The following is a 13,158-nucleotide window of genomic DNA, read 5'->3' on the forward strand; positions in this document are numbered from 1 at the left end:
GCTATTTCCTGGGACCTATGTGCAGGTCGGTATGCCAAGGCTGTAAAGATACAGGGGCGATGTCTCAAAGATTAAACAAACACCTAAGAAATTTGGTAACTGGCAAGCTTCTTAGTCTTTGGTGAGTGCCAGAAAAATTAATTTACTTAGCAATTAAATATGAAATGTTAGCACTGCATGTTTACACTCGCACCAAGCCACTCTGTGATTTCTCCTTAGCACTAGCTGTGTGTGATACACAAGTATTGTCAGCAAATGGAGGAGTGTGGAAAGTTGAGAACGTGATCTCTTCTGGTGCCAAGTCCCAGCTCTCCACTTAACAGGTCTGCATTCTGAGGCAAGTCATTCAATTTCTCTGTGCCCAGAAAATGATGCTAATAATTTTTATATCATTACTACTGTCCTAACTCCTTCATATGTTGTTTTAAGGATCAAGTCAGCTAAGACGGAGGAAAGTTATTTATAAAACCTAAGGCACTAAAAATATTTGTTTTAACACATTGCTCATCTACCAGATGACCAATCTGATACTCTCATGTTTTTTGGATTTCTCTCTGTACATTAAGTTGTAGTAGGGTTCTGGCAGGACACAGATGCATAACACTCAAGGGGGTAACCGACGAGAGTTTAATTGGTGAAGCACCCTGGGCTAGCAACAGTAAGATGCAGTTATCAGCTGCAGGTCTGAAGGGACAAATGGAGAGAAGTCACTGGAATCCAGAGAGCTGTGTTCCAGCAGAAGCTGCAGACTCGGGTAGAGAAGCACAGCCATAGCCCACCACACCCCGGCAGAAGGGGAGCCAGGGGACTAACAATCCCTCAGTCTTCTGCCCTCTGCTTTCCTGCTGCTACATCCCATAGGCTGAACCCACCCCAGCCAGGGAGCCTGCTGAGGTAGTCCATAGCTTCTTGGGGCACAGGAGCAAGTGGAAGCTTTCCAGCAAAGCCATTAAAACTGGTCTCAGTCTCTTCCTCACACAGGGTTTGAGCAGATGTTACTGTAGCTGGTTTGATGCTACAGGAGACAAGCATCATCTTCTAAACCATTAACAGAAGCAACATACCATGTTCTGGTTCTTTCTACTTTCTAGTTTATTGTTTGGTAGAAAGGCTCTTTGTATTAACGTGTTGTATAAACATCTCACAAACTGCTTCTCCTAGATTACAAAAAGTCAAAGCCAATTTTCTTTGAGATGGGGCCCTTGAATCTGACATTCAAGTCACCATGATAGAAACAGGAGCTGCTGTACCTAACATTCTGGAAGGTACTTCAACATATGCATGCTAAGGCCTGTCTAGCCTCTAAAAGGATCCATCTTTCCTTACAATGCCTATACATGGTAATGAATGAGAATACCAGAGATCTGACACTGGTTATCGAGTGAGTTTGAGAAGGCTAGTTTAATGATTCCCAACTCAGCCGTAAAATCTCTAGAGACTCAGAGAAATGACTCCCCCTTCTCTCCAGCTGGCTTTCTCAAGTATAGATGCATGTCTTTCTGGGACCCAGGCACTGACTGTCAACAGTTTCACCCAGTCTCATCATTAGGCTTCTCGAAAGGGCTTTTGGTGAAAGCAGCAGCTTTAGTTATTGTCAATCTTCAGCCCTTAGAAAAGTATTTTTTGTTAAAAAAAAAAAAAAAAAGGTGAAGGAACTATTCTAAGGAATTCAACAAGAAAAGGAAATAGGTACCTTTTATGAAAAGGACTTTTAAGCTTCTTGAACCCACAACTTAACTGAAATAACTTCACTGAAGTGTCTCCACATAAAATATAGCACCTTTTCCCCAGCAGCTGGATGGATGGGATATGCATACACAAGAGCATCCAGTTGAAATGCCCTCACTGAAAATGGCAGTTGTGGCAAAAATATGGCTACCTATGCTCCCCTGAGTCACATCCATGTCCCTCCAGGCTGCAACCTGCAGAATTAGCTGTAGGAGAAGCAGTAAAGGTCCTGCCGGATGGCCATGAGCAGCCCTGGCGCTCCCCGGAAGCCCCCAAGCCGAGAAGAGAAGGCCACACTGGGAATGTCGGCCTTGGAAGTGGGGTGTGGGGAGGGTATGGTTCTGAGCAGCTGGGCATCATGGAGGCTCCAGATTCTCGTGTAGCAGTCCTGGCCCACTAAGAAAGAGGGAAGACACACGGCAAGTTAGTGAGAGAATGCAGAGAGCCTGTGTACCTGTGGCCCTGGCTTCTAGGATTCCTAAGGGCTAAAGGTGATTTCATGTGAGCCAAACAAACTCACAAATGGAAATTATTTCTACTGATAAGATGTCCCTTTTGAAAATTAAAGTTACAGGACTTCCCTGGTGGTGCACTGGTTAAGAATCCACCTGCCAATGCAGGGGACACGGGTTCAAGCCCTGGTCCGGGAAGATCCCACATGCCGTGGAGCAGCTAAGCCCATGTGCCACAACTACTGAGCCTGCTACAACTACTGAAGCCTGCGCGCCTAGAGCCCATGCTCCGCAACAAGAGAAGCCACCGCAATGAGAAGCCCACGCACCGCAACGAAGAGTAGCCCCCGCTCGCCGCAACTAGAGAAAGCCCGTGCACAGCAACGAAGACCCAACGCAGCCATAAATAAATGAGTGAACGAATGAATGAATAATAAAAAGAAAATTAAAGTTATAGGTCGCCCTGGTGCTCTAGAACCACTGATTGCAGGTGTTCAAAGTGACAAGATGCACTGGCGGGCTGTGACACCCTGGGGTGTTCACGGGGCATCTTGGCTATCAGGTGGCCCATTCTGCTTTTCTTGGTGACAAGGGCTATTCAAGAGGGAGACCAGGCCACCTGTTCTAGATGACATGCAGCTGATTTCCTTTTTATGAGAGAGTAACCAGGAAGATCTCATAACTTCATTACATTCTGGGGACAAATCAGGTGACAACTCTCCCCAGAGTATTTTCTGGTTCAATGGTTCAGTTCACAAGACTTCATAGTCTTTCAGGGTCCTCATAGTTGAGAGGAATCTGACACCTGACACCACTGGTTACCGCAGCTCAGATAGGCAATATGTGCTACTGGAGATCTTCAGGGGGAGAAGGGCAGACCTTAGGCATCACAGATTTTAGTGTGCTTTTGACCATCTGAGTTGACTGTATGACCTTAGGTGTGGGGTCATTCAGGTTGTACAGTTCAAGGATTACTGCAGCCAGCCCACTCCCCACATCTGCCTCTCAACAAGGCTCATATCTTTTCTACTGTCCAGAACACAGAAACTCTCTGGAGATGAAAATTTGTGGAAAACAGACTTAAGGAAGCTAATTGCTGGTGGTAGTGACAGTAGTAAATAAGTCCAAGAAAGTTCTAGCAAAGTGATGCTTCTTAGCCACAGAAAGTTTCATAGCAAATAAATACTTTCTGTAGGAATATTAGAAAATTTGACATCTGTGAAGACTGGAAACATATTCCTTAATGCCAAGGGCCTACTATTTCGTTTGTCAAACTGCCAAATAATCATATAATCTGCGATCAACTTGTTAACTCCTTTCAAGGGGGTTTGGTGCTAGAAAGCTCTGCTTCTATTCTACAAATCATGGGTTCACAGCAGTGGTGTTAAAGGAACCAGGTTCCTTTACAATGACCTCCATCTCTTTTCCTAGCATCCTCTGGTGGAAACGGGAGCACAAAGAACAGGGAGCCCAAGCTTTTCCACAGGACAGCTGCACGATGGGATTGAGGGTCACACTGAATGCTGACCTGGTGAATAGGCTTAAACTCCACACCCAGGTCTCCTAAGCCACTATGTTTTATTGCTCCTCACTCACCTGTAACTGAAGTGACATTTGCCCAGTCACGTGGGGACACAGGGCTATCCACCTGGTGAGTGTTTAAACTGTTGCTTACTAATGTCCAACTCTACATCCCATCTTAACTCCCTGACCCCAACTGTCCAAAATCCCCTTTATTCGGTTTTGTTTTAGAGAAATTTCTCCCTTATCTGCTTAAGCTGCTGGTGGTCCTAAGGGACAGTGTTCGATGGTATGGATCTCCTCCTCCCCAGGTACCTGCCACCACGATTCCTTCTTCCTCATGCACGTGCAGGGGCAGGTGGGCATACTCGTTCACGTGCCCTTCGTACTGCCTAATACACTTAGTGGTCCTCAGGTCCCACAGCTTGATCTGTGGGGAGAAGCACAAGGGGCGGTTAGGGAGGGTCCAAGAGGTACACTGGTGAACCCCAGGCACGAAAGCCAGAGAGGGCGAGGTGGTCTCCAAAGACCTCTTCAAGTTAGAAAAATATGTCTCAAACCCCCGAGCCACAGAGTCCATCAAAAGCACCATGACCAGTTTCACGTCTGTTTAGACCAGATTGGGCTCCCAGCGGGCAGCAAAGCAGCTGCCCCGCACAACTCACAACTCACCTGGTCTCCAGATGCCTTTCCCCTGCCGCTGTCTGACGTCAGGGTCTCTCCTGCAGAGCCCCTCCCCCCACCCAGAGCCAGCTCCAGCGGCTGGAGAAAGTCAGTGGTACCCGTACCGTTCCAGCCATGTCGGATGCCATCAGGCATTGCTCTTCTTGCAGGATTTGCACAGAGGTAACTGCTGAGTCGTGGAACAGGCGGGTGGCTTTCCAGCCCTTGCCCTGATTTCGACAACGCAGATCAATGGCAAAGATTTCGCCGGAACGACAGCCATTAAACAGCAAAGGAGCCTGCGGAAAGAGGGCCTGCTCAGTACCTCCCTCCCAAGGCTGGGAGGGGTGTGCCCTCCAGAATACACCCCTGCCTCCCCTCCCCTATCCCAGCCCCTAGGTCAGAGGTATGCGTGAAGCAGGCTGGTTAGGGTTTGAGCCTCAGTGGAGATGGAAGGGTTCCTTATCAAAGGGTCAAGAACTGGACACCATGTGTCCCTCCAGTGTCCTCCCCGCTGGCTGCAACTGGCCCCTAAGGCCTCACCCTGAATCCCTCCCTGTGAAGTGAGGGTGCGCCCTCACTCCTCCCAGGTCATTAGTGAGAAGCTGGGTGATGAGAGTGGAGTAAGAGAGATCAGAAATCCAGGTAAGACATGGGGTCCCAAACTGAGTGAGAAGATGGCTGAAGAAACCTGAATAATGAATTCTGTGCTTATGCCCAAAGCAGGTTGGCATATCTTCCACACTTTTAAAGAAAGGTGGCATTTTCTACAGGTCAAGTCTTTGAAACGTAGTAATGACTAGAATTTTGATTTTTAAATTTATAAAATGTGTAACTTGACAGCTGCAGATAAAAGTGTTATGAATTGGGACATATTTAATTTATACATTAAAAAATTTTGAGTCAGCTGTACCCACCACCAGAGCCTCCCATCAAGCCTCTTAGATAGCCTCAACCACCAGAGGGCAGACAGCAGAAGCAAGAAAAACTACAATCCTGCAGCCTGTGGAACAAAAACCACAGTTACAGAAAGATAGACAAGATGAAAAGGCAGAGGGCTGTATACCAGATGAAGGAACAAGAAAAAACCCCAGAAAAACAACTAAATGAAGTGGAGATAGGCAACCTTCCAGAAAAAGAATTCAGAATAATGATAGTGAAGATGATCCAGGACCTCGGAATAAGAATGGAGGCAAAGATCGAGAAGATGCAAGAAATGTTTAACGAAGACCTAGAAGAATTAAAGAACAAACAGAGATGACCAATAGAATAACTGAAATGAAAACTACACTAGAAGGAATCAATAGCAGAATAACTGAGGCAGAAGAACGGATAAGTGACCTGGAAGACAGAATGGTGGAATTCACTGCTGCAGAACAGAATAAAGAAAAAAGAATGAAAAGGAATGAAGACAGCCTAAGAGACCTCTGGGACAACATGAAATGCAACAACATTCGCATTATAGGGGTCCCAGAAGGAGAAGAGAGAGAGAAAGGACCAGAGAAAATATTTGAAGAGATTATAGTCGAAAACTTCCCTAACATGGGAAGGGAAATAGCCACCCAAGTCCAGGAAGCGCAGAGAGTCCCATACAGGATAAACCCAAGGAGAAACACACCAAGACACATAGTAATCATAGTGGCAAAAATTAAAGACAAAGAAAAATTATTGAAAGCAGCAAGGGAAAAATGACAAATAACATACAAGGGAACTCCCATAAGGTTAACAACTGATTTCTCAGCAGAAACTCTACAAGCCAGAAGGGAGTGGCATGATATACTTAAAGTGATGAAAGGGAAGAACCTACAACCAAGATTACTCTACCCGGCAAGGATCTCATTTAGATTTGATGGAGAAATCAAAAGCTTTACAGACAAGCAAAAGCTAAGAGAATTCAGCACCACCAAACCAGCTCTACAACAAATGCTAAAGGAACTTCTCTAAGTGGGAAACACAAGAGAAGAAAAGGACCTACAAAAACAAACCCAAAACAATTAAGAAAATGGTCATAGGAACATACATATCGATAATTACCTTAAACGTGAATGGATTTAATGCTCCAACCAAAAGACACAGGCTTGCTGAATGTATAACAAAAACAAGACCCATATATATGCTGTCTACAAGAGACCCACTTTAGACCTAGGGACACATACGGACTGAAAGTGAGGGGATGGAAAAAGATTCCATGCAAGTGGAAATCAAAAGAAAGCTGGAGTAGCTATACTCATATCAGATAAAATAGACTTTAAAATAAAGAATGTTACAAGAGACAAGGAAGGACACTACATAATGATCAAGGGATCAATCCAAAAAGAAGATATAACAATTATAAATATATATGCACCCAACATAGGAGCACCTCAATACATAAGGCAACTGCTAACAGCTATAAAAGAGGAAATCGACAGTAACACAATAATAGTGGGGGACTTTAACACCTCACTTACACCAATGGACAGATCATCCAAAATGAAAATAAATAAGGAAACAGAAGCTTGAAATGACACAATAGACCAGATAGATTTAATTGATATTTATAGGACATTCCATCCAAAAACAGCAGATTACACGTTCTTCTCAAGTGTGGAACATTCTCCAGGATAGATCACATCTTGGGTCACAAATCAAGCCTCAGTAAATTTAAGAAAATTGAAATCATATCAAGCATCTTTTCTGACCACAACGCTATGAGATTAGAAATGAATTACAGGGAAAAAAACGTAAAAAAGACAAACACATGGAGGCTAAACAATACGTTACTAAATAACCAAGAGATCACTGAAGAAATCAAAGAGGAAATCAAAAAATACCTAGAGACAAATGACAATGAAAACACGACGACCCAAAACCTATGGGATGCAGCAAAAGCAGTTCTAAGAGGGAAGTTTATAGCTATACAAGCCTACCTCAAGAAACAAGAAAAATCTCAAGTAAACAATCTAACCTTACACCTAAAGAAACTAGAGAAAGAAGAACAAACAAAACCCAAAGTTAGCAGAAGGAAAGAAATCATAAAGATCAGAGCAGAAATAAATGAAATAGAAACAAAGAAAACAATAGCAAAGATCAATAAAACTAAAAGCTGGTTCTTTGAGAAGATAAACAAAATTGATAAGCCATTAGCCAGACTCATCAAGAAAGAGGGAGAGGACTCAAATCAATAAAATCAGAAATGAAAAAGGAGAAGTTACAACAGACACCGCAGAAATACAAAGCATCCTAAGAGACTACTACAAGCAACTCTATGCCAATAAAATGGACAACCTGGAAGAAATGGACAAATTCTTAGAAAGGTATAACCTTCCAAGACTGAACCAGGAAGAAATAGAAAATATGAACAGACCAATCACAAGTAATGAAATTGAAACTGTGATTAAAAATCTTCCAACAAACAAAAGTCCAGGACCAGATGGCTTCACAGGTGAATTCTATCAAACATTTAGAGAAGGGCTAACACCCATCCTTCTCAAACTCTTCCAAAAAATTGCAGAGGAAGGAACACTCCCAAACTCATTCTATGAGGCCAGCATCACCCTGATACCAAAACCAGACAAAGACACTACAAAAAAAGAAAATTACAGACCAATATCACTGATGAATATAGATGCAAAAATCCTCAACAAAATACTAGCAAACAGAATCCAACAACACGTTAAAAGGATCATACACCACGATCAAGTGGGATTTATCCCAGGGATGCAAGGATTCTTCAATATATGCAAATCAATCAATGTGATACACCATATTAACAAATTGAAGAATAAAAACCATATGATCATCTCAATAAATGCAGAAAAAGCTTTTGATAAAATTCAACACCCATTTATGATAAAAACTCTCTAGAAAGTGGGCATAGAGGGAACCTACCTCAACATAATAAAGGCCACATATGACAAATCCACAGCAAACATCATTCTCAACGGTGAAAAACTGAAAGCATTTCCTCTAAGATCAGGAACGAGACAAGGATGTCCACTCTCACCACTATTATTCAACATAGTTCTGGAAGTCCTAGCCACGGCAATCAGAGAAGAAAAAGAAATAAAAGGAATACAAATTGGAAAAGAAGAAGTAAAACTGTCACTGTCTGCAGATGACATGAGATACATAGAGAATCCTAAAACTGCCACCAGAAAACTGCTAGAGCTAATTAATGAATTTGGTAAAGTTGCAGGATACAAAATTAATGCACAGAAATCTCTTGCATTCCTATACACTAATGATGAAAAATCTGAAAGAGAAATTATGGAAACACTCCCATTTACCATTGCAACAAGAAGAATAAAATACCTAGGAATACCTACCTAGGGAGACAAAAGACCTGTATGCAGAAAACTGTAAGACACTGATGAAAGAAATTAAAGATGATAACAACAGATGGAGCGATATACCATGTTCTTGGATTGGAAGAATCAACATTGTGAAAATGACTATACTACCCAAATCAATCTACAGATTCAATGCAATCCCTATCAAATTACCAATGGCATTTTTTACGGAACTAGAACAAATCATCTTAAAATTTGTATGGAGACACAAAAGACCCCGAATAGCCAAAGCAGGCTTGAGGGAAAAAAACGGAGCTGGAGGAATCAGACTCCCTGACTTCAGACTATACTACAAAGCTACAGTAATCAAGAGAATATGGTACTGGCACAAACACAGAAACATAGATCAATGGAACAAGATAGAAAGCCCAGAGATAAACCCACGCACCTATGGTCAACTAATCTATGACAAAGGAGGCAAAGATATACAATGGAGAAAAGACAGTCTCTTCAATAAGTGGTGCTGGGAAAACTGGACAGCTGCATGTAAAAGAATGAAATTAGAATACTCCCCAACACCATACACAAAAATAAACTCAAAATGGATTAGAGATCTAAATGTAAGACTGGACACTATAAAACTCCTAGAGGAAAACATAGGAAGAACACTCTTTGACATAAATCACAGCAAGATCTTTTTTGATCCACCTCCTAGAGTAATGGAAATAAAAACAAAAATAAACAAATGGGACCTAATGAAACTTCAAAGCTTTTGCACAGCAAAGGAAACCATAAACAAGACGAAAAGACAACCCTCAGAATGGGAGAAAATATTTGCAAACAAATCAACGGACAAAGGATTAATCTCCAAAATATATAAACAGCTCATTCAGCTCAATATTAAAGAAACAAACACCCCAATCCAAAAATGGGCAGAAGACCTAAATAGACATTTCTCCAAAGAAGACTTACAGACGGCCACGAAGCACATGAAAAGATGCTCAACATCACTAATCATTAGAGAAATGCAAATCAAAACTACAATGAGGTATCACCTCACACCAGTTAGAATGGGCATCATCAGAAAATCTACAAACAACAAATGCTGGAGAGGGTGTGGAGAAAAGGGAACCCTCTTGCACTGTTGGTGGGAATGTAAATTGATACAGCCACTATGGAGAACAATATGGAAGTTCCTTAAAAAACTAAAAATAGAATTACCATATGACCCAGCAATCTCACTACTGGGCATATACCCAGAGAAAACCGTAATTCAAAAAGACACATGCACCCCAATGTTCATTGCAGCACTATTTACAATAGCCAGGTCATGGAAGCAACCTAAATGCCCATCAACAGATGAATGGATAAAGAAGTTGTGGTACATATATACAATGGAATATTACTCATACATAAAAAGGAACGAAATTGAGTCATTTGTTGAGACGTGGATGGATCTAGAGACTGTCATACAGAGTGAAGTAGGTCAGAAAGAGAAAAACAAATATGGTGTATTTACGCATGTATGTGGAACCTAGAAAAATGGTACAGATGAACCGGGTTGCAGGGCAGAAGTTGAGACACAGATGTAGAGAACAAACGTATGGACACCAAGGGGGGAAGACTGCGGTGGGGTGGGGACGGTGGTGTGCTGAATTGGGTGATTGGGATTGACATGTATACAGTCATGTGTATAAAATTGATGACTGATTAAAAAAAAAAAAATTTTATGGTCCAGCTGGCTAATCCAAGTACTCAAGAATTGCTAACAATTCATAAGTTGTTTAAAGGCAGCTGAGCCACGCCTTTCCGGATCAGCCAAATTTCATTCAGCGCTGACTTATTCACCAAGTAACCTGTTAATCACTTCTGGTGCCCTCTTTCTCCCTGTAAAAGAGGGAGGAGGACTAGATTCCACACAGGGGAATCCCATTCCAATCCAGCAAAACGTCCACTCTTGGGAAACTTTGTATCAAGCCCTTCCCAATCCAACCAACCGTAATAGCAAACTGCTGGGCCAAGACGTCACTGCTGGTCCCAAATGACTGCCGGTGTCCCGTCACCACGCTGGTCACCAGGACTCGCCGAGACAAGCCTGACAGAGACGGAGATGGGCAGACAGTGTCACTCGAGGTCTGGGGAGTGGGACTGTGGACAGGTGTTTAGGGTCTGTGAAATCCTTTACCCTGGGCACCTGGGGAGGCAGCCGTAGCTCACCTGTACTAAAGCAGTTATTTGCCTGGATGTTCAGGGACCACGCACAGGACCAGGCCCCAGGGATCCGGAAACTGCAGAGCATGCCAGGCCGGTCTCCTGCTGAGGGGACAGTAGTAGTGTTAGAAAGACTAACAGCCATCAGGGAGGCAGTATGGTGTCAGATAGGAGGGTTTCAATTCCAGCTGTGTGATCTCAAACTTTTTTCAAAAATAATTTCTTTAAATTGATAAAACATACATTAAGGGTACAAATCATAGTATACACTTTAATGTATACTATGTAAAGTATAGCTATGTAACCACTACCCAGGTTAATAGAACATTCTAGTACCCTGGTACCCTTCCTGTCCCCTCCCAATTACTACCCTCCTCACTCCTCCCTAAAGGGAACCACTATCCTGACTTCTAACACCATCTCTTGGTTTTGTAAGGGAAATTCCGAACCTCTTTTTGCCTCAGTCTCCTCATCTGTAAAATGGTGATAATATATACTCCCACCTCATAAGCTTGCTGTATGATGAAATGCCAGGCACCAGGGTAAGTGCGCGTTAAATCATTTAATCCTGCACGTAACCTGAGGGGGCAGGTATTTACTTTAGAGAGCTTAAGCGATCTGTTCAAACTGGTAAGGGGCACAGCTGGGATTCATGCCAGGTCCGGCTGAAGCCTGCACTCTTAGAGGCCTGATCCTTGTCTAATTGACCCTAATTCTCTGAAAGACTGAAAACTTAATATCCAGAATGCTGCCAGGCAGTTGGACTGCCTTCAGCCAGACAGAATGTAAGTATCCCTGACAGAACCTGCCATACAGTGGGAGCTTAACAGATGCTCTCTGGGCTATCTGTATAGGCAGCCCCAATAAATATTTTCATCTCTTGTACTGGTTACACACACTTTTAACTGTTCCGGCTGCTGAAATGACCCAAAAGGAGGGGATAAGTGAAGATGCACATGCTTCTAGTACAAATCCTAGGTCAGGTTTAAGAAATCCTCCCAGGTGCTCTGCAGACTGTCCCCACCCTGCGAGATCCAACTTGGGCTCACCAGCCCGTGGTTCCCACCCCTCCTGTCCAAGCCATCACCACGGGGCTTATGCTGCTGTTGGCTGCAGCTCCTGGGAGGCAGAGGACAAAGATGTCCCTTAGCACCTCCTTATCCAAAGGAAAAGGACCCCTTGTACCTGGATGACTACTGACAAACAATGACGCTGGGAGCAGGGTGGCACAGCCTGGAGTCTCTGCAATTCCCATGAGGCACAGCCTGGAAAAGCCGTTAAGGACAGCCAAGTACAAGTCTCCTCTGGGAGGAGAATGGGCATCAGTACCCTTCAAAAAAGGTACAATAATACCCATCATCCACATTTAACATGTTTACATTTTCCATATTTAGTTTCAGATTTTTTAAAAGGAAGAAAATGTCACAGATACAGTTAAAGGCCCCCTTTTAACTTTCCTCCACCCAGAGAGAATCGCTATTCTAAAACTGGTCTGAGTTCTAGGCCTTAGTATTTCCACTACACAACATTTGTCCATGAACAATATAAAGAACACATTTCTGTGTTTGATTTTAAAACGCATGTAAATGGCATCACACAGAATCTTCTACAACAGCTCAATCTGCATTGTCTCCTAGATGCAACTGTATTCATGTTTGTAACTCCAGTTCATCTGTTTTCACCGCAGAGCATTCCTTTGTATGAACAGACCACAATTTATTTATCCAGTCTCCTGCTGATGGGCACTGAGATGGTTTTCGCTTTTTTTTCCCCCTCTGCTGCTGAAATGAGCCTCTCTTCCTGTCCTCCTGTCTCCCACTCCCATGTATGGGAGGCTTCTCTAAGACAGTTTCTTACATCTGTGGTTAAGAATTTCATTTTTCACCACAGTGTGCTATATACACACAAACATTTGAGACAAAAGTATTATAAAATATTTACCCTTACTAAATATGAAACTGATATTTTCTAACCTATTTCATTAAAAAAAAAATAAAAAAGGTGCTCAATAAGTTGATTTCCTGGGCCACAGTTTATAGGATAGGTCATGACTCACAATTTGAAAACACTGCTATACCTAGAGTGGAACTGGGGGGTTGTAAAGTACACGCATCTCCAACTTGAAGTGGCTGTATCGTTTACTTATACCAGCATTTCCCCCCATTCTCCACCTAGGCCAAAACTTGGCACTATCAGACCTTAAAAATCGTGTTTATCTGAATGGGCATAAAATATCTCCTTTTAATTTGCATTTCTCTGAACTACATCTGATTATAGTTATTTGGGTTTCCCTTACTGTGAACTGCCTCTTT

General features: G+C 42.8%; 1 protein-coding gene across 5 annotated transcripts in view; it reads right to left on the reverse strand.

Moving 5' to 3' along the window:
• Nucleotides 1-452: 452 nt before the first annotated feature.
• The window catches only part of DCAF4 (DDB1 and CUL4 associated factor 4), a 34,895-nt gene continuing 22,189 nt past the window's right edge, over nucleotides 453-13,158 (reverse strand). For 3 of the 5 annotated variants that reach the window (XM_068543362.1, XM_068543332.1, XM_068543342.1), the window contains 6 exons: nucleotides 12,032-12,111; nucleotides 10,853-10,951; nucleotides 10,633-10,730; nucleotides 4,490-4,663; nucleotides 4,017-4,131; nucleotides 453-2,124 (listed from right to left, as the gene is read on the reverse strand). In XM_068543362.1, coding sequence (XP_068399463.1) covers nucleotides 1,931-2,124; nucleotides 4,017-4,131; nucleotides 4,490-4,663; nucleotides 10,633-10,730; nucleotides 10,853-10,951; nucleotides 12,032-12,111 — 760 coding nt within the window. In that variant the 3' untranslated portion in view covers nucleotides 453-1,930. The remainder of the gene's footprint in view (nucleotides 2,125-4,016; nucleotides 4,132-4,489; nucleotides 4,664-10,632; nucleotides 10,731-10,852; nucleotides 10,952-12,031; nucleotides 12,112-13,158) is intronic. The other 2 variants (XM_068543350.1, XM_068543357.1) reach the window with 2 other exon arrangements.

The sequence above is a fragment of the Eschrichtius robustus genome, chromosome 1 (genome assembly GCF_028021215.1).
Source record: "Eschrichtius robustus isolate mEscRob2 chromosome 1, mEscRob2.pri, whole genome shotgun sequence".
Classification (NCBI taxonomy): domain Eukaryota; kingdom Metazoa; phylum Chordata; class Mammalia; order Artiodactyla; family Eschrichtiidae; genus Eschrichtius; species Eschrichtius robustus.